Source organism: Mastomys coucha, unplaced genomic scaffold, assembly GCF_008632895.1.
Source record: "Mastomys coucha isolate ucsf_1 unplaced genomic scaffold, UCSF_Mcou_1 pScaffold15, whole genome shotgun sequence".
Classification (NCBI taxonomy): domain Eukaryota; kingdom Metazoa; phylum Chordata; class Mammalia; order Rodentia; family Muridae; genus Mastomys; species Mastomys coucha.
The window spans coordinates 20350290-20371700 of NW_022196897.1; the positions used below are offsets into that span (position 1 = coordinate 20350290).

Consider the following 21411-nt stretch of genomic DNA (forward strand, 5'->3'; position numbering starts at 1 on the left):
GGGTGGAACTCCTTCTGTTCATGTCGTAGTTTGCAAACAAGCTATAGAAACTTCTGAGTCCAGATCATATACCATACAAATTGCCTATTTAAAGTGTGCAGTTGGGAGCCACAGTGGCTCAGCTGTTAGCTGTTAAGAGTGCTTGCCAATGGTGCACAAAGCCCTGGGTTTAATCCCCAGCACTGAATAAACCGGGTTTGGTGACACACTTCTGTCATCACAGAAAAGGCTGCAAGTTCAAGAGGTCAAGGTGTTCACTAGCTACAGGCTAAACTCAAGGCCAGCCTGGTCTCTACAAGAGAACCTTTTGAAATAAAGTGACCTTCAGTATCTTTGTACTAGGTTTGCTCACCATCTGTAGTGAGGATTTTGGTTTTTTAACAACCCATGTTACGTGACTATGTTGTTTTAAGGGCTGCTTTAGATTGTCCAGAGCTGCTATGATTTCTCTCATGCTCTAGGAGGGGTGTGATTTGCGCCGCTGCAGAGAGTTTACATTTGGAATTCTGGGGACTCTTGAGGGGGTATAAATGCCAGAGCCCTGAGAGGGGTAGGGTACAGGCACCGGCACACACTCCTTCCCCACTACCCCCACCTCCCTGCAGCTGGTTCCCGCTGATGCAGATTTGCTGGATTGCTAGTTGGAGATATCCTGACATCAAAAATTAATTTGCAAGTCAGGTAGTGGTGGCGCATGCCTTTAATCCCAGCACTTGGGAGGCAGAGGCAGGTGGATTTCTGAGTTCGAGGCCAGCCTGGTCTACAGAGTGAGTTCCAGGATAGACAGGGCTATACAGAGAAACCCTGTCTCAAAAAGACCAAAAAAATTTTTTTTTAAAAAATTTACTTGCCCCTAATTAGCAGTAGTCTAAAGAGATCTATATCCCTTTGCCTTCTAAGCTTCTTTCTCAACTCCCTCGTATTGGGAGGGTTGGAAGGAATTGGAGTGGAGAAGAGCAGTAGGTAAAAGAACCCAATAAAGTAGCCAAAAAGTATGGCTACAACAGTCATCTTTTACCTACGAACATTTTACCATTCAGGAAACCCTTCTACCCTTCCTTCCACATTTCTATCTCTCCTGTGGGTTAGGACACCAGTAAGCTACTTTCTATCTCTATGGATTTTATGTATTCTGGATTTTATGTAGACAGACCATAAAATCTACGGTCTTCTGTGACTGGCTTTTTTGTCTTTGCTCTGTCTTGGCAAACACTGTACTATTAATTCCCAGGAAGCCATACAATGTGTGTAAGGTATATTATGTGAGATGTGAATGCTAACACTTGCAGCTTTTAGCAGGAGCAGTAGAGATCTTGGGAAGATAATAACAGCAAGTTTCCCAATTGCCTGTGTATACTGAGGGAAGAGGTCAACAAGGTCTCACTGCGTATCCCAAGCTGGTCTCACACTTGTATTCTTCCTGCCTCTACCTCCTAAATCCTGAGGTTACAGGTATACACCACCATGCTTGATGGTTTTCAAATTATTAATTTCTTCTTTTTTTTTTTTTAGTCAGTGTTCAAAACAATGGGTTCATTTTCCCCCCTCTTGGTTTTCAGGGTTTCTATGCGTAGCCCTTGCTGTCCTGGAATTCATTCTGTAAATTATTACCAATGGCCTTGCCTGCCACTGCCTCCAGAATGCATATGAATGAAAGGCATACAACACCACCACCTGGCTCATCTTGACATTTTCATTTAAGGATATTGGTTTCTGGATTCCTAAAGCTCCTGTGTGACTGTTCTGTACTTGAAAGTGCCTTTCAGCACACGAGTAGCTGATATAAGACAATTGGTCTCAGATCGCAAAGAACTAACATGATCCAGGTTTTAAGTTGGATAATGACCATCCTTGAAGGAGGATGCCACAAGGAGAATCCTACTTCAAGTGGTAAGCTGGACAATAACTGCATGCCTTTGGTGGTCAGTGACTCTTTCAAATCCAGTTCTTGGGAGGTAGAGGAAGATAGATGTCTGTGAGTTCAAGGTCTACCTGGTCTGCACAGTGAGTTCCATCACAGCCATGGCTACAGAGAGTAGCCATGTCTTGAAAAAAAAAGAAAATAAGAAGTAGAAAAAAACCCAGTTCTAATGGGAAATAGTTAAAGTCTATGCACTTAGTGTATGAGATCAGCTTTGCAGCAATACAGTTTTGCCCACTGCCTTTACCCACAACTTTATGTAGCTGGGCTATAAATGAATTCCAGCAGAGCATCTGTTTGCTTCATTCCCATGTGGTTTCTGGGAGAGTTCAACAATTAGTGGCTCTCTGAACATCAAAGGAATGCATCCGTGAAGCTCCACTTCAGAAAGATGAGGGAGTAGTCCTCCTCGATACTTGGTCCCTCTTTTCAAGTATCAGCTTTGGAGGGTATTCTGGAGGCAAGGGCTCGATTACACTTCAGGCTAGCCTTTTGCATTAGCCTTCCCAGGATCACTATGCCTGGTTTCAAATATTTACCCACTTTTCAAATTGGCCCCATGATCATGAATTTGAGCCAATAATCAATTAGACAACAATATAGCAATTTAATACATATACTCAGTCTAACCTTTTACTAATGGGCCATTACATTATTCCCAATGATGTCTATCCCCTCCCTTCCCAAGACAAAGGTTCTTCCTTAGCTGGCATAAAGCTCACACCTGTTACCCTAACACTCTGAGGCTGAGGCAGGAGAAAAAATACAAGTTCCAACCCAGTCAGAGCTATGAGAGACCCTGTCTCAACCTAAAGGCGGTCTAGGGGGAGAATAAAGCTGTTATCTCAATTGGTAGAGTGCTTGCCTAACATGCACAAAGTCCTGGACCAGGCACAGTGGCACATACCTGTGATCCCAGCATTCAAGAAACAAAAGGACCAGAATTTCTAACGTTAGTCTCAGCAACAAAGCAAATTCAAGACCAGCCTGGGCTAAGTGAGATCCTTTCTCAAAAAATAAGTTCTTGCCAGGCAGTGGTGGCACATGCCTTGAATCCCAGCACTTGGGAAGCAGAGACAGGCAGATTTCTGAGTTTAAGGCCAGCCTGGTCTACAAAGTGAGTTCTAGGACAGCCAGGCCTATACAGAGAAACCCTGTCTCATCTCAAAAAACCATAATAATAATAATAATAATTTCTTCTATAGACAAGGCCATCTTATCTGTCTGGTTTTGGCCAACACAGAAAAAGGTAGGAAGTTTAGGGATGCTGTCTGATTAAATAATACCAGCTCAACATTAACAACCATTTTGATGATTTCAAGTCATGTGTATATTGCTGCCTCATGTGTATATTGCTCAGGTCAAGGAACAGAGCCAGGGCAGGGTGGGCCCTTACTCCTTGACAGGATGATTGTGGGATGGCCTCCAAGCTGCACTTTAGGATCAACAAGTGTGGTTCTGAAAGGGCTGGGGATGTGGCTCAGTGGAACACCCCTTGTTTAGATTGGACAGGACCCTGGGTTTGACCTTGCCAGGACTGCAGAAATGAGAGGAAGAAGGGGAACATCTCATCTTTCTCAAGTTCTCCCCAAAAGCCAGGTTTGGATCTCACTTCATTAAAGATGAGTGGAGTGTGCCTTGCAGTATTTGGCAAGCTGGGGTTGAACTCTTGGACTCAATTTAAATGATTTTCCTGTCCCACCCACTCTCCTAACCTGGAGCTGCAACTACAGGCACATCTCACCGCTAAAGGCATCACCATTCTGGATGGCTTTTTCTTCCCTTGTAAAATGATGTAAAATCATGTTACTGCCATGTTTGTTTTTGTAGGATTCAAACTGCACACAAGTCTCTAGATTAGCAAACTTAACTAATCTGGAATGTTCTCCTACATGGAACCCTTGCCGTGTGAGAGCCCACAAGTCTAACTAGAAAACACAACTGCTTATAAGTGACGCAGACTGCTTTCCTCCTCCCTCTGCTCGGCTGCCAAGTCCTAACCTATGTTTTAAAACATACATTTTGTTTGGTCACATGAAAATGCCCAAAATAGTCAATGCTATAATTAGCCCAAGCTGAGTCTCATCTCCCAAAGTCACTACCGGTGTCGTCATCTTTTATTCTTTCTTTAGAAAACCCTTCCCTTCCTTTTGTCCAGAGACAGGCTTCCTCCTCAAATGCCCCTTACAAAGAAAATCTCCCTGGCTGACTGCCATGGATTTCTCTGCCCATTTCCATTTTAAGTAATTTTTCTGTCTCAGTCTCTTCTAGAACAAAGGCAGAAGAAAGCAAAACTTGCTGGTTTATTTTTAAAGAAAACTTCACTTCAAGCTGTTCTAAGCTAGCAAGAGGCATTATGGGCTCACATGACTCCAGTACGCGGCATCTGCTGATAAGGGCCCACAGATGTTCCTGTGCAAACCTCCACCTCAGTCCAGTTTCCCATGAGCCACAGGAAGCAGCTTCCAACTGTACAGTGTTTGTCAAGGCTTATCCCACAGCAGGCACCCATTTCTACCCAGAGGGCGCCCCAAATCCTTTGGCTCTTACCAGTTATGTAAAAACAGCAGTGCTGCCTTTTTCTAGAGGTAGCTAATAGTAATGAATTCAACAGGAAGTGGTTGGTGGGTGTGTATGTGTATGCATGGGGTAGGGTGTTTAGCTGTAGCCTAGTTATTTACGGAAAGGAACATTTTTCGTTCTAATGCTTAAATGTTTATAAAGCAAATCATTTCTTTCTGAAAGCCGTAGAACTATTTAAGTTGTACAAAAGCTGAAAAAAGAGGGCAAGGGAGATGAATATGAACAGTGTTAATGAAGTATATATGAAGATGCCATGATGACACATTATTTTGTATGCTAACTTACTAAGAAAAAAATTAAATCTAGGAGAGCTGAGTTAATATTAAATCCATACTTCAAATAGATTTTTTGTTTGGTGTTTGTTTGTTTGTTTTTCGAGACAGTGTTTCTCTGTGTAGCTCTGGCTGTCCTAGAACTCACTCTGTAGACCAGGCTGGCCTCAAACTCCAAACAGGTTCTCTCTTAGCACTAGAGAATGGTCACTCTCTCCTTATTTGCCTTTAGTTAAAAAAAAAAAAAAAAAAAAATCACTGCAAAAAAGAAAATGGATTAGGATCAATACAAATGTGCTATGAACTGCCAGAACACTGTGTGTGACTCCCGAGGAGTCACAAAGCTTGGGGTAAAACATGGAATACACCTGCACAGCCAGCTGTCCTCAATGTGCCTGGCACCACAGACAACTCTATAGACTGCTGACAGCAAAAAGGTTCACCTGGCCCCAAAGGCTTCACTGAGTCCTCAGGCACACATTCTCTGAATTTAGCTATCCTAGCTTCAAAAAATGAAGTGATACACACCTTTAATCCTAGCACTGGAGAGTCGGAAGCAGGCATAACTCTGTGAGCCTGAGGCTACCCTGGTCTACAGTGACACTGAGTTCTTGGACAGCCAGACCTACATAGTCAGACTCAAGCTCAAAAAACAAAAAACAAGACCAGAAAGAAAAATGACGTATTCATTAGACATATATGAGGAGATATCCAGCTCATAACACTATTCTGTATAAAACTATCCTTTCTTTAATCCCAGCACTTAGGAGGCAGAGGCAGGCAGATTTCTGAGTTCAAGGCCAGCCTGGTCTACAGATCGAGTACCAGGACAGACAGGGCTACACAGAGAAACCCTGTCTCAAAAAACCAAAAAAAAAAAAAAAAAAAAAAAACCACCAACAAAAAAACTATTCTTTCTCTCTTTCTTTCTTCTTCTCTCTCTTTTTTCCCCCCATGTTTTGAGACAGGGTTTCTCTGTGTACTTTGGCTGTCCTGGAATTCCTTATGTAGACATGTAGACCAGGCTGGCCTCACAACTCACAGAGAGATTCACCTGCCTCTACCTCCCAAGTGCTGAGACTAAAGGCGTGCACCACCACTGCCCAGCTAAAACTAACCATTTTTTAAAAAAAAGATGTTTTGGTTTTGTTTTTAAGCTAGAAGAATTGTAAGTCCAAGGCCATCCTGGCTCCAGAGAGAAGCCTCATCTTGAAGTCTCTGGGCTTACCCCAAGGATTCTGCTTTATTCAGTGCTGTCCTTGGGCTTCCACTGATGATAGTAAGTAGGTTAAATACCTTGGATGCTGAGCCAAGATTAGGTTGGACGTGACACTTTATATGGCCACCTAAGTAATAAACTGGCACAACTCACTGCCACCTTACCAGGTTTTCTCCATATTTGGCTATGAAATTCATAATTACTGTACATACAAATGAACCAAACACTAACTTTGGCCACAAACTGGTTATCAGGCAAATTGCTCATTAGAACCACCCCAGATTGTAAGCCAGGCTATGCCACAATAATGAAATACTTGGTAAAGGGAAGCCACAGTTAAAGTCAAACTGAAAAGCCAACAATGAAACAAAAAGGGAAGAAAAAGCCTCTGCTCAGGGCTTCTTGTGCAGGAAGGACAGTACTTCTGTTTCTTGCAGACCCAGAGATGGTCATTTCTCTGCCCCTGTCTCCCAGTCTTGGCCCATCCCTTTCCAGCCAACTATATCCTTAGATGTATTTCATTTTCACTTATTGAAAAAAAGTTCGAGTTGAGTAAAGGCCTTTAATTCCAGCACTTGGGAGGCAGAGGCAAGTGGATCTCTGATTCCGAAGCCAGCCTGGTCTACAGAGGGAGTTCCAGGGCAGCCAGGACTACACAGAGAAACCCAGTGTAGAAAAAAAAATCCCCAAAACCAACCAAACAAACAAAAAGAATCTTTCTTCAGATTCTTTAAAGTATCCACACTCCAACTCGGCAAAGGGATCTTGACCCAGTGTTCTGAAACAGTAGTGGGGGGCTGAGCCTAAGACATGAGAAAGAACTGTTCAGTCTTTACCCATATCCACACATATCTGCCTAGAACCTCAGTTCCCATTTTTCTTCCCCAACACCCACATGTCTCTTCGAGCAACCAGATTAGAGGCCCTGGTGGCATAGAAACGAGAATTGGGGGGGCGGGGGGGGAAGGGGAGACAGGAGGAGAGAGGGGAAAGAGGGAGGGAGAGAGAGAGAGAGAGAGAACAAGAACCAAGACCCGGTGCTGATGAGAATGGATTCATAGGAACCTAGGGGCAATCGGAGATCTGTCCTTCTACCTTGAGGGAAGTAAAAGCAAGAAGGGGCTTTCTGTACATCAAAGAGACCCAAGGATGCCCACCTGTAGCCACGACGAGCTTTTCCCACGGCCCGAACACCCGCCTGAGGAGCCCCACACTAACAAACACGGTGTGAACTTCCTTTCCATCTGTCAGTCGAGGGACACTATCCCCCAACACCAGGGGTTTCCCTCAGCTCCTAGCAGCGACCATCGAAACCTGACAGGCTCCAGAAAGCTGCCCGAGAAGTCCCCGGCGTCCCGACCCGTCCCCTTGGCGTGGGTCTCTCTCCAGGACCTCCCGGATCCTCCCCGCCCGCGCGGACGGCGCACGCAGACTTACCCGGAGCTCGCCCTCCGTGCGGTGCAGTCCCAGGCGCCGCAGCCCCACCGCCAGGTCGTTGACACACAGGCCGCCGTCGCGGTTGACGTCGAGGGTTTGGAAGAGGCTCCACAGGCGCAGCTGGTGGTCCGGGCCGCCGCAGACGGCGCCGCCGCACGGGTCCCCTACCGAAGCCGGCGACGAGGCGGGCGACGAGGCGGTGGCGGTGGCGTCCGGCGGCGGGGAGGCCACGCAGCGGCACAACACACTGCTCACCATCGGGCGCGAGGCGGGGGCGCCGGACGCCGAGCTGAAGGCGGCAGGAGAGCGACCGGAGCGCGGAAGCACGCCGGCTGTTCTCCGACGGCAAGCGCGGGCTCCGAGAAGCCGGCCGACGGGAGGGAGGGGCAGCTTCCGGGAGCCCCGCCCCGCGGCGCGCGGAGGCGCTGGCCCCGCCCTCCGGCGCGCTGTCGACCAATCACGGGCCGGGATGTCGGCTCCGGAATCAATGAGGGGGCGGGGCCGCCGTGCCAGCTCGAAGTCGATTCAAACGGAGGGAATCGGGGATTGGCTGCAGCTGGGTAACAGGCAAGCGGAAAGCCCTGCGTCCAATTCCCATTCAGAAGCTCTGCTTAGACTGCGGAATGACGAGGCTGAGGGGAGCGTTTGTGTACGGAGAGATCGTAGCTACCCGTGGAAATGAAATGTGTACGAGGGCAACTGTGGACTGAAGTTAGAAGACACAAAGCACCACTAAATAAAATGTAAATTTAAACGGGCTGACGACTCAAGGCCGAGAACACGAATCAAAAACAGGAGGCTAAGCTTCTAGTAGTCTCCTAGACTGCCAATAAAACAGCTGAATTTCACAACGTAATAGTCGCGATACGAACAACTGAACGACAGTCTGACTTCCCAATGGAAGTGAATAATGTCCATGTGGGCGGACATCCTGAAGCGACAGACATACCTTTAGACCAATGACCAGGCCAGTTCTAGCAAAGAGGTGTGTCCTCAGAGGAATGGCAGGCCTGGAGAGCCAGTGATCGGCCAGACATTTGAGCCACGCCAAACCTGGAGGGCGGGGCTTCTCCGGGATGTGCCTAGGGGCGGGAAGAAGGGAAGTGGGCGGATCTCCGCACACCCCAGCGGAAGAGGCAGATTCAGGAAGCCATTACGCAGCTGGCTAGCGGCGGTCGGGCCGGTCAGGGCTGGGCCCTACGCACTTTGCGTAGCGAAGGGGGGTTACTTAAGGCCTGGTACTTGGCCTTGAACAAGCCCTGCCTGTCCCCCTAAAAGGGATGGGGGTGAAAGAGAGGCGAGGCTGAAAAAGAAGAGAAGAGAAATTGGGGCTGTTAAGGGCATTATAATTTCTTTTAAAAGAGAGGAAAGGGAAGGCCATGGCTGTCCCAGCCAAGAAGAGGAAGATGAACTTTTCAGAGCGGGAGGTGGAGATCATCGTAGAGGAACTGGAACTGAAGAAGCACCTGCTGGTGAACCACTTCAATGCTGGGGTCCCTCTGGCTGCCAAGAGTGCAGCCTGGCATGGCATCCTGAGAAGGGTCAACGCTGTGGCCACCTGCCGTAGGGAGCTGCCCGAAGTCAAGAAGAAGTGGTCTGACCTCAAGACGGAGGTCCGTCGCAAGGTTGCCCAAGTCCGAGCTGCTGTAGAAGGTGGCGAGACTCCAGGGCCCACAGAAGATGATGGACCTGGTGGACCTGGGACAGGCAGTGGCAGTGGTGGCAATGGCACAGCCATAGCTCCTGTACTGCTGACCCCCATGCAGCAGAGGATCTGCAATCTGTTGGGTGAGGCCACCATCATCAGCCTACCCAGTACCACAGAGATCCATCCCGTGGCCCTCGGACCCACAGCCACTACAGCCGCAGCCACGGTCACCCTGACACAGAGTGAGTGAGCTCTCCTGCTCAGTTCAGCTGCATAAATGGGACGGGCCAGCAAGTGCTGGGACAGCCTGGGGCAAATTGGCTGCCAAGGGTCAAAAGTCAGATGGCGATCTTGGAAAGACCATGAGGTCTTCTGAGAAGTCCCCAGACTGAAGTGATCTTGTTCTTTTAGGGTCTTCCTCAGCATGTGGACATCTGGATGTCCATGACTTCCACATGCTGACCTATGGAGTGTTGAAGACAGAGACTGTTGTAGCCCCACAAGACTTAGGACCTCATATTAATAGGAAGCCAGGAGAGACTTGTTGAATGAATAACTAGGACTAATACTGCCCAAGTGAGACACCTATTCTGTATTAAGACATTCTGTGTCTTCAATATACAAACACCAGGCATTTCTCAGGAGCTTCGTGATTCCTATCTGTCCATCTGTTCATCAGGCCATCTATGCTGGGCACCAGAAATACCAAAGGATTTAACATACCCCAGAGGCTAGAGGAATAGCTCAGTGGTAAAGTTCTTGCTTAACACTGCAAAAAAAAAAAAAAAAATTAAGTATATAGACCAATTATATTCTATTAGGGCAGATGAAGTATATATATGAATAGCTTTACTATGAAACAGGGGAAACCCAAAGACTCACAAGAGAAATGGGATTTCCTGGTGTGAGGGGAACACATGGTTGATGGCATTGGGAAGTAGGGAAAGGAGGAGGTGGAGGTACTGGTTACCCTAGCATCCAAGTGGTGAACCCTGGGGCTCAATAGCCAGTGAGCCTCACCTAGTTAGAGAGTTCTAGGCCAGTAAATGGACTCTGTTTTTTTTTAAAGGGGGGGAAGTATGAACAGCAACTGAGGTTGTCTTTTAATCTCCCTCCACATGTACACAAACACATGTTCGTACACACACATGTACCCACATATACATGAATGTGTATACACAGTTTTTTAAAAGGTAAGAGTGACATCTCCCACATACTCATGTATGAAGGCCCAAACAACAGACATCCCTCCAGAGGTTCTCTTTGATGAGTGATAACAGAATGAGCTGGTTGGGTTTTGTGTCTGAAATAAGGATGTGTGCCCACACCTCTGAATTCTGCTCAGTCATGACGGGCTTTGGACTGGATCAACCAGACTCTCAATGGTGTGTGGGTGCTGCTCTCCTCTGCATATTTCTTCAGTCCATGTGAGGTCAGAAGAGGGTGAAAAGCACTGTCTAAGTCAGGTACTGTTCTGAAAAAGCATCTGCAAGGGTGTCAGGGATCTCAGGGACCAATGTGTTTAAGGAGACAGGGAGACATTTTTCTGGACATGTGAGCAGCTACGGTCCAGCCTTCTTTGATTGGTCACACAGATGGGATAGAATGGGCTCAAAGCAACCCAGTGGTTCTGTTGTCATCTGCAGTGTCTACCTCTTGTTGTTTAGAGGGTTCATTGAGCTAAGGAGTGTGGAGTGGTATGCAAATCTTCTAATGTGGCATTCTGTATCTGTATTAGGACTTGCTGTTCTACTGCTGCCATTCTTATTGGCATCTCGTTAGTCAGATCTGGTAAAATCCTGAAACCTTGTTGGAGTACCTCAGTGGTAGAACATATGGTTAGCATATACAAGGCCCTAGGTTCTATCCCAGCCTTGAGGGACAAAGGAGCTGAACCTCTCAGATCCTGTGTCTTTATGTGAATACAGCCAGAGGAGGCCTGAATTCCCTTTGCCCCCTGCTGCCTCCTCCCCATGTTGCAGAGTCAACAACCTTCCTTCCATAAGGTGACCCACATCTGCTTTTTCTTCTTTCTTCCTGGCAGTCCCCACTGAGACTACCTACCACACGCTGGAGGAGGGAGTGGTGGAGTACTGCACAACTGAAGCTCCTCAGCCCCTGCCGACAGAGGCCCCAGTGGAGATGATAGCCCAGCCTCCAGACACATCTGTCAAACCACAGGCACTTAAGAGCCGCATTGCCCTCAATTCAGCCAAGCTGATCCAGGAGCAGCGGGTCACCAACCTCCACATTAAGGAGATCGCCCAGCACCTGGAGCAGCAGAATGATCTGCTACAGATGATCCGGCGTTCTCAGGAGATGCAGGCCTGTGCCCAGGAGCGGCAGGCCCAGGCCATGGAGGGCACCCAGGCAGCCCTAAGTGTCCTCATCCAAGTCCTCCGGCCCATGATTAAAGATTTCCGACGCTACCTACAGAGTAACACTCCCAACCCAGCCCCAGCCCCCGACCCTGGACAGGTGACCCAGAATGGGCAGCCAGACAGCATCATTCAGTGAGGGCAGGGGTCAAGCCAGTACTCTGCTTGTGATTGAAGTAAACATCTATGGGATTTTAAGTGGTTTCTGTGGGCAGCTTTAAGTGGGCCATGTGGATAGCTCTTGGATTAGATACATGGGGTTTGCTAGTCTGAGAAAAATGAAGGAGACTGGGAAAAGGGATTTGCTGGGCTCCTGGAACCCAATATATCTTACTTCAACCACTGGAGCTGCCTTGCTGAGAAGATTTTAGCTGGGAGCTATGGATGCTGGTGATGGGACATGGGTTGACATGATCTAAGGCTTGAGACATCACCCACACTCTGTTTAGGACAACTTTAAAGTCAAACTGGTTCTCACTGGGGCTGCGGCGTCTCAGCACATGATCATCAGCAAGCTGCCCCACCTCAAGTGCGCAGTCTTTCTGAGTGCCATCCCGCTAATGTCGCTGGCAGAAATGCAATAACACCCAAATAAGAATGTCTCCCAGCACCACTGGGAAGTCCCAGTCCTATCTCCCTCTCACTGTGCCTCCATTCTCAGGGGACTCTCTTGACTGCTGTATGCTACAACCACCCAGGCACAGCCCAGCTCCTGGATATGTCCCGAGTATGCAGCCGCCAGCCTGGCCTGGCTCAGGGATGCTGTGTGTGGTGGGTTAGCCACTCTCTAGTCTTCCATGACACCTCTGGGTAGCTGTTCTATGATTTGCCCCATCCCCAGACTCTGACACAGGTAGGCTTCCGGTGCTGTCAGTGTTAGAAGGCAAACCCCTGTGGAATCCTGTTTCCTGCTGCAGTGTACTTGAGGTGAACCTCTAGTTTTTCTTTTACTATTATTTTTTTCTTTAGAAAGCTCACTTCTAGCCTGTCATATTTATTCTATAGCTGAACCCTTTCTGGGAGGGCTCCAGGCTCTGTGGCCACCCTTCTTCCTCCACTGGACCACACATCCAAAATACAGTGGGCACTGAGCCCTGCTCAGCATCCTACCCGAGGACTCCCCTCCTTTACTCTGTTCCTCAGTGCCTGGTGCCCTGAAGATGCTCCCCACCCCCACTGGCTGAGTGAATCCAAAGCAAGGATGGTCCCTGAATGTAAGAGGTGGAAGATAGAAAGTGGGCCCTTTGAATCCTGTGCTCTAGCAGGACATAGCCTCAGAGGGCTGAAGTACATGTTGCCCAACTTTCTACCTTTTCTTGAAGGCACTTACAAGAGACTCTGCCAGCCAAGGTTTATCTGGATCACTTTCAAACTTACAATGCCTCAGGCTCCCACGTTACTACCCCATTTGCCATGTTGCTGCCACATCTGGAACACTCATGACCAGTGACAATAACTCAAAGTTCTAGATCTTAGCCAAGCAAAGAGGCCAAGTTGCCTTTTCAGGCATGCGCACATAGAGATGCTTAGCTCCACTGCTGTCCCAGGAAGAGGTCCCCTGGAGACAGTGAGGTGGCTACCCACTGGCCCATCTCCAAGGGGACATGTGTGATGATGCTAGGCTACAGAGAGTGGAATGAGGTGGGGCCCCAGCAGGGTTGCTACAGGAGCCTCCTAAGGTTTTGTGACCTAGTTTGGTTCTTCTCTAGGGTTGGAAAACTGAGCCAATGTTGTATCTGTTCCATTTGTGCATAAAGAGGAAGCCTAGATTACTTAAGCTAACTTGTTCTTCCCAGGTCACAACTTTAAATTAAAGAAATATCACTTTTTTTTTTTTAATACACAGTCCTCTTGTCTTTATTGATCACATATAGCCCCCAGGCTAAATCTGCTCTGCCACTCTGTTGTTATTGTTTGTTTTTCTGAGATAGGGACTCACTATGTCTCCCTGACTGGCCTTGTAATGGCTGTGCGATGGCTCCAAGGAACAGCAGCCCCAGTGGAATGAAACTAGAAAATAGGCTGTATGCTGCCAAGGGCAGAGCTGGGGCCATGCCCTCAGCCTATCTGGGAAGCCCGGAGAATTCTGAGTAAATCCCAGAGCACTGAGTTGTCAGTACTGATGGAATTTGGTTTTGCCTTGTCCAGATGGTGGTCGTACCGTTTCTTCCCTTCTGTGGGAGAAAGTCATTGATTTATATTATGATAGCAGAGTTGAGTAGCTATAACTTGTAGAGTTTACCACAAAGCCTGAAGTATAGGCCCAGATTAGTACATGGCTTCTAATGTGGTGAGAATTATCCAGGTCTTACTAAGAACCTAGAACAGACTCCAGGAGAGAAGGTGCTAAGGCTGTTCAGTATGGTATAGACACACCCTGCTTTTAGAATAATCCTTGTGATTTCCTGATGGCTAAGAACTTAGCCAGACCAGCAGACTCGGACATGGCCGGACTCCAGAGCCCACTCCAGAGTGGGCCGCCTCTCAGGAGTTTCTGCTCAACAGGTGAGATCTGGGTTTTCCAGGGCAGGCTCTGCTCTTACTTAACACTATTTGAAGATAAATACGAGCTGACAGTTGTCAAGCCCCACCTCAGAAGTGGTAGGCACTGACTCGTTCTGGCAGTTGCAGGAAGTAGGTGGTGTTAAAATGGTCTCACTATGCAGTGGAGGACACTGAAGGATTAGAGGTCAAACAGCCGATGTAAAGCCACCGAGCAGCCTAGCCCCCAGGGCAGCCCATGCCTTTAGATACTTTTTGTTCTAGACAGGTGCTCTGACTGTTCACCTGTACCCTTGAAGTAGAAACTTTGGGGTTTTTTGGAAAGTCCTTTAGGTCAAGTGATGCTTTGCTGGGATACTCAGGTAAAAGGATGTAAAAGAACTCACAATGTTCAAAAGGATAGAAATATGGTTGGAGAGATGGCTCAGTGGTTAAGAGCACTGGCTGTTCTTCCAAAGGTCCTGAGTTCAAATCCCAGCAACCACATGGTGGCTCACAACACCTGTAATGAGATCTGACTCCCTCTTCTGGAGTGTCTGAAGACAGCTACAGTGTAATAACATATAATAAATAAATCTTTTTTAAAAAAAGGAAAAGAAAATATAGCCGGGTGGTGGTGGCACACGCCTTTAATCCCAGCACTTGGGAGGCAGAGGCAGACGGATTTCTGAGTTTGAGGCCAGCCTGGTCTACAGAGTGAGTTCCAGGACAGCCAGTGCTATACAGAGAAACCCTGTCTTGAAAAAAAAAAACAAAAAACAAAAACAAAACAAAAAAAAAGTAGGATTTTAAAAAATCTAAGCCTTCATATCTTTAGCCCTTTTTTGTTGTTTAACCTTTTATTCTGAGTGAGTTCAGCCACCCTGGCTAGCTCTGAACTCACCCTGCTACCCAGGAAAACTTTGAACTTAACATCTTGCTGTTCTAGCCTCCCAGGTAGTTTACAGGCCTGCACCACCAGGCCAGGTTTTTAGCTTTTTTTTTTTTGAGACAGGGTTTCTCTGTATAGCCCTGGCTGTCCTGGAACTCACTCTCTAGACCAAACTGACCTTGAACTCAGAAATCCACCTGCCTCTGCCTCCGAAGTGCTGGGATTAAAGGCATGCGCCACCACCGCCCAGCTCGTTTTGTTTGTTTGTTTGTTTGTTTTTTTAAGCTCTTAACTTACCTTGACATTAGGGCCTATGAGACTTGAAGTCACTTGGAAATTAGTTAAGCCTGTCCTTGGGGAACATCTAGATCAAGAAAGCTCCCCTGTTCATGACTTCATTGTACTTCTATTAACAGACATGAGAAGCCAGAGGGAGGAGAGGAAGAAAAAAGAAGAGAGAGAGATGGTCCTAGAAATTCAGAATAGTGGAGTCCTGGATGGCAGATCAAAGAAGGACTTGAGGGAGGCTAGGGTAGGGGGACTAAGGCCAGCGCAGGAAGGGTCAGTGCACTGGGAGACTAGTTTCAGGTATTTTGAAAGGGAAGGGTGTCCGTGTGTCCAGAGTTTGGCTACATTGAAGCAGTTCCTTGGGTCCACAAGGCAAACAGAAAGTGTAAAGGGAAGTTGAAATGTCAGTTCCCTCCCTGTAACCTCTTCAAGCATCTCTGGAGCCTGGTATTCAGGAGGCAGAAGCAGGAAGTTCACAAGTTCTAGGCCAGCCTGGGCTACAGAGCAAGGCCCTGTCTCCAACAAAACACAACAATTCTTTGCCTCCTTCTGGATCCCAAGTCTTCAAGATTCTCTCAGTTCTGGCTGTAGGGTCCTGGTAGAGACACATGGGAAGGCTATGGCTTTGGTTGAAAAGCTAAGACTGTAGTGCAATGGTAGAGGTACAGCACTTGCTTAGAATGCCTGAGGCCCTGAGCTGTATCCCCAAGAGCATATTAACTGGACATGGTGATACATGCGTCTAATTCAGATGCTTGGGGAGGTGGAGTCTAGAAAACCAGAAGCTCAACATTATCCTAAGGTACATCTCCAGATACATAAAACCCTGTGTTAAAAATAGTAATAAAAAAGGCTAGTGGATCTCTGTTGAGTTTGAGGCCAGCCTGGTTTATAGAACAAGCTGCAGGACAGCCAGGGCTACAAAGAGAAACCCTACCTTAGAAAAAACAAAAAACAAAACAACAACAACAAAAAAAAAAACAGAAAAAAAAAAAAAGACTTTGGCCGGTGGTGGTAGCATCTTTAGTACCAGTGCTGGGGAGGCAGAATCAGGCAGATAAATCTCTAAGTTCAAGATCAGCCTGGTCTCCAGATGGAGTTCCAGAAAAACAGAGCTATACAGAAAAACCCTGTCTCAAATAAAACAAAACAACAAACCCAAACAAACAAACAAAGGCTTTGACTGGTTAAGCATGCCTAATAAAAAGGTCTGTGGGTGGAGGCATCCCAACCAAGAACACAGGTTTGTATAAGTGTATGGACAGCCAGGGAAGCTGACTAGCTGGCTGTTGGCTGGCTGGCTGGCTGGCTGTTGGCTGGCTGGTTGGCTGACTGGCTGGCTGTTGGCTGGCTGGCTGGCTGGCTGGCTGGCTGGCTGGCTATATAGCAAATCTGGGAATGGCAAGAGCAGGTTTCCCCACCCCAGAAGACTTGCCTGCCTAAACCTCTGTAATTGCCTGCAGTCTGCCTGCACGATCTCATGGAAGTCTGTGGCCAAGAGCTAGTCTTCAAATTCACCCTGTCCTCTATGAGGCTGTGCCCTGGGAAAAGGTAGTCTGGCTTCTCCATGCCTCCACTTCCTAATTCAAATACCTTCTTTACGCAAGGCTGATGGAGGAGTTAGCAAGTTGCTGCTGGTAGACTGAGTCACAGGGTTCCTGGAAGCTGATGCACACACAGTATTTAAAGCAGGCTCTCCTATAAGCCGTCTTTTGCCGTGCAGCAAACAACCCCAAGACTCGGGCTTTAAAACAACCACCATTTATCCACTCCAGATTTATTGTTTAATAGATTTACTTTTTTTGTTGTTGTTTTGTTTTTTTGAGACAGGGTTTCTCTGTGTAGCCCTGGCTGTCCTGGCACTTACTCTGTAGACCAGGCTGTCCACTAACTCAGAAAAACAAAAACAAAAACAACAAAAAAAAAAACAAAACAAAAAAAAAAACTCAAAAAAAGATGGCCCCTTTGTCTTGCTTGGAAATCTGCCTGGAATGATTTCTTGAGCCTGCAGACATTGCTTCAGGCTTCTATGGAGAGTGGAGTCCCTGTTGGAAAGGACAGACTGGGACAAACCCAACTCTTGGGCTGAAGATGATGAAATCATCCTGGCTTGGACGATTGCCAAGGGGAAGTGGCCTCCACCTGGCCTGTCCCAGAGGCTGTGTTGGATTTTTGCTGCTTCTTTATTGATGCAAGGCCTTTTCTGCTGCATTTAGTTTTCACTCTCTGCTTGGCTTTACTTTTGTCTTTCTTTCTTCCTTTTGTTTGTTTGTTTAGTTAGTTGTTTGCTTGCTTGCTTTTTGAGACAGGGTTTCTAGGGTTTCTTGGCTGTCCTGGAACTCACTGTAGACCAGGCTGGCTTCAAACTCAAGAGATCCACCTGCCTGTGCCTTCTAAGTGCTCGGATTATAGGATTAAGGGCTAGATAACAAAAAAAGGTGGGGGGCTAGATAAAACTTTGTGTTGAGGGGTGTCCTATATGGTTTCACTTTTGTTTTTTTTTATATTTATTAATTTATTTTTGTGTGTGTATGTGTGTGGCTGCATATATGCCGTAGCGTACTGTGGAGGCAGAGGACAACTTGTGGGAGTTGGTTCTCTCCTTCTAGTATGTGAGTTCTAGGATCAAACTTAGGTCATCAAATTTGGCAGCCAGCATCTTAACACAAAAATCTCCTCCTCCTATAACAAAACGTGTCTTAGTCATAGTTACTGTTCAGTGTACACCACAGACCTGGACCATTTGATACACCTCTTACTGTAGTGCTGACTAAACTGAGAGCCAACGACATCATCATAAGATGATTTGGACTTCTCACCACTGGAGTAGCAGATACCAAAGCCAAGACTTACTCACCAATGGTGTGTAGTTATAAGTAACAGAGCCAGGAGTCCACCCCAGGTGTGTCTTGCTGCAGCCTCCCTCTGTGAGTCAACCTCCCCGCGAGAGCATGAATCACCTCGCCAGCCATACCTGCAGCCTGGACCCTGGACTGTGACAGAAGCATCAAGAGCCTCACCCCGTGAGTTCCAGACACACCTGAGTGCAGGGACCTTGGGCAATCCACCTGCTGGGACAAAGGTGCTGTCAGGTTAACATCTGCCCAAGGGCTCAGACAGGTTTCACTGAGATAGATGGAGGAGATGATGCCTTAGAGTCCAGAGCCTTGCCAGGAAGGTAATAAATGGGAAGAGGTGAGAACAGCGCAGAGGCCCATCTGGAAAGCAGAGTTCCCTGGGGTGTGCTAGCTCCATTTCGGAATTTTCATTTGTCTGTAGTCCAAGGCTGCTCAGATAACAGCGGCAGAGGCACTGATAAGGACTTCCTTGCCTGCCCCTGCAGCTGGAGGCTGGAAACTGGCTTCTCAAGGTCAGAAATAAGCCCTTGCCTGACTGAGTCAATAGAGTCAATTGGATAGAAGAAGCCTGGATATCAGGCTTGAATGTAAAATCCTCCATTTTAAACATATTGATTGCCAAACACTTCCAAAACTCCCACAAGTCAAACTAGCAGCACTGGGCTGGCTCCACCCACGGAGGTCAGCCTTCAGGTTCCAAACTTAACCCTCTGGGCCAGTGACTAACTCCCTAGGCAGGGCCAGAGGGAGGCATTTGGAGGTAGTGGCTGACCTGCAGGAGGTTGTAATGCCAGATCCCCTTTCCTCTTGAAATCTTGTTTCCCCTCCTCAGTGGAGTGGCTATCCTGGCTGGGTTGGCTCTGGCCCAGGCTAGCCTGACTCATATTGAGGACCTAGGGTAGTCTCTGCTTTGTCCTCATTGAGTCCTGGTGGGAAAGCAACAGTGATACCCTCCTTCTTGTAAGGAATCAAGTACAAAGGGATACTGAACGCCACAGGAGACCCTGTCTAGGCTGCGTTTTCTTTTTTGTTTGTTTGTTTGGTTGGTTTGGTTTTTGTCTTTTGTTTTTTGAGACAGGGTTTCTCTGTGTAGCCCTGGCTGTCCTGGAACTCACTCTGTAGACCAGGCTGGCCTCAAACTCACAAATCTGCCTGCCTCTGCCTCACAAGTGCTGGGATTAAAGGTGTGTGCCACCACTGCCCAGCTCACTAGCCCGTCTTATATTTCTGCTCTCTGTTACTGTTGTTGACATGAGGTCTGTTATATTCTAGTGTGGCTCAGACTCACATGCACTGAGGATGACTTTGAACTTCTGATCCTTCTCTTCCACCTCCTATGTGCTAGGAAATATGTACACAACCATGCCCAGTTTGTGACACTGGGGGTGGAACCCAGTAACTCAGTCCTGCTGTGCAAGCATTCTATTAACTGAGCTACCCCTCTACCCCCAATCCTCCTCCTCTCTGCATGTGTGTGAGCATGCACGTGTGTGAGGGTGGGGGGGTTTGTTGTTTGTTTGTTTGTTTGTTTAGATAGGGTCTCACTGTGTAGCCCAGGTTAGCCTCAAACTCACTATGTAGACCAGGCTGGCCTCAAATTCAAAGAGACCCAGTTGCCTCTCCAGTGCTGATTAAAGGTGTGGGCCACTATGCCTGGTCTCATTTTCTTTCCCTCAAGTTACATTTATGTTTATTCCCTCTGTGTGTCCAGATGTCACAGTGCTACTAGGCAATGGACGACTCCTGAGAGTCAGTCCTCTCCGTTCACCTTGTGGATCTCAGGGATTGAACTCAGGTCAGCAGGTTTGGTGGCAACCGCCTTTCTCAGCTGAACCACCTCACACCCACCTGTTTTTGAAAATTACAGTTAATTAGTTCTTGCTCTTGATTTTGTTTTTGTTTGGTTTTCCAGACAGGGTTTCTCTGTGTAGCCCTGGCTGTCCTGGAACTCACTCTGTAGACCAAGCTGGCCTCGAACTCAAATCCACCTGTCCCTGCCTCTAGAGTTAAAGGTCTAGACCCCATAGTTGGCTACATTTACTTCTTTTCCTCTTTGTGTGTGTGTGGTCTTCTTTCTTTTAAAGATCTTCTTTCTTATTCCTATTTTTAAATTTATCATATTTGTCTGGGCATGGTGCTACATGCCTTTAATCCCAGAAGTTAGGAGACAAAGGCAGGCGAATCAATTTTATTTATCCTTTGGGGGCACTTGTGGAGATCAGAGGACACCTTATGGGAATCAGTTCTTGATTTCCTGAAGAACAGTATCTGTGCATAGCTCAGGCTGGCTCCAGACACAGGATCCTCCCTCCTTTGCCCCCTACTGGCTGTTGTTGGTGCCTGCGCAGCCCACAGGACTCATACTGGACGTGGAATCCTGGCTCTGTTTCAGAGAGCCAATTTTTCCACATTCTCACTCCATGCAGTTGGACAGGTTGCCCAGCTGTCCTCAGTGGGGAGGATGTGACTCAGGACTGAAGCCAAGGGCAGATCTCACAGACATTCTCACCCTCCTTGCTTTGATCACTGATTTTCAAGGCCACCACAGCTAAGCCACACTCCCATTAGCTCTGGTCTCTGTAACACCCTAGACTGGGTCACCATGGTGACAATTGCAGAAGTGGCTCTTCAGGAACTTAGAAGCTTGTTTGTCAACCTCAAATTAGCTGTTAGCGCTGCACTGTTAGTTGTCTGACAGATGATCTTTAACCTTCAGAGGACTTGTCTTAGTCAGGGTCTCTATTCCTGCACATGACCAAGAAGCAAGTTGGGGAGGAAAGGGTTTATTCAGCTTACCGGTATGTTCACATTCCTGTTCATCACCAAAGGAAGTCAGGACTGGAACTCACATAGGGCAGGAAGCAGGAGCTGATGCAGAGGCCATGGAGGGATGTTTCTTACTGGCTTGCTAAAGTTGGAACATGACCCCCTTATTCTATTACCAGCTTTCTGTTTTCCAACTCCCTCCACTGTCTAAGCTTGGCTGTCCTGGAACTTGCTCTGTAGATTGATCTTGAACTCAGAAATATCTGAATGGCTCTGTCTCCTGGGATTAAAGGCATGTACCACCTGGATTTAAGCTTTTTTGTTTGTTTGTTGTTTGTTTTTGTTGTTGTTTCTCAAGACAGGGTTTCTCTGTGTAGCCCTGGCTGTCCTGGAACTCACTCTGTAGACAAGGCTGGCCTTGAACTCAGAAAACTGCCTGCCTTTGCCTCCCAAGTGGGACTAAAGGTATGCGCCACCACTGCCCGACTAAGCTTTTTTTTTTTTTTTGGTTTTTCGAGACAGGGTTTCTCTGTGTAGCCCTGGCTGTCCTGGAACTCACTTTGTAGACCAGACTGGCCTTGAACTCAGAAATCCGCCTGCCTCTGCCTCCCAAGTGCTGGGATTAAAGGCATGAGCAACCACCGCCCGGCCCGACTAAGCTTTTCTTT

General features: G+C 47.5%; 2 protein-coding genes across 4 annotated transcripts in view; one reads left to right on the top strand and one right to left on the bottom strand.

Moving 5' to 3' along the window:
- Positions 1-7923, bottom strand: part of Slc25a25 (solute carrier family 25 member 25) — a 35861-nt gene extending 27938 nt beyond the window's left edge. The window contains exon 1 of one of the 2 annotated variants that reach the window (XM_031369827.1): positions 7433-7923. In XM_031369827.1, the coding sequence (XP_031225687.1) occupies positions 7433-7690 (258 nt within the window). In that variant the 5' untranslated portion in view covers positions 7691-7923. The remainder of the gene's footprint in view (positions 1-7432) is intronic. The other variant, XM_031369828.1, reaches the window with a different exon arrangement.
- Positions 7863-13290, top strand: Naif1 (nuclear apoptosis inducing factor 1). 2 transcript variants are annotated; one of them, XM_031369837.1, is made up of 3 exons: positions 7863-8417; positions 8795-9322; positions 11125-12346. In XM_031369837.1, exons 2-3 carry the CDS (start codon positions 8812-8814, stop codon positions 11595-11597), a joined length of 984 nt encoding a protein of 327 aa, XP_031225697.1. In that variant the 5' UTR covers positions 7863-8417; positions 8795-8811; the 3' UTR covers positions 11598-12346. The 2 variants fall into 2 exon arrangements, with proteins under 2 accessions (XP_031225697.1, XP_031225696.1); XM_031369836.1 differs by having other exon boundaries at positions 7864-9322; positions 11125-13290.
- Positions 13291-21411: the final 8121 nt, after the last annotated feature.

What these genes read in the sequence shown, in the direction of transcription:
- Naif1 (XM_031369837.1), top strand. Translation starts at nt 8,812, where the DNA reads ATGGCTGTCCCAGCCAAGAAGAGGAAGATGAACTTTTCAGAGCGGGAG. An exon ending in CACGGTCACCCTGACACAGA is followed by an intron (nt 9,323 to 11,124) that starts GTGAGTGAGCTC and finishes TCTTCCTGGCAG; the next exon opens with TCCCCACTGAGACTACCTAC.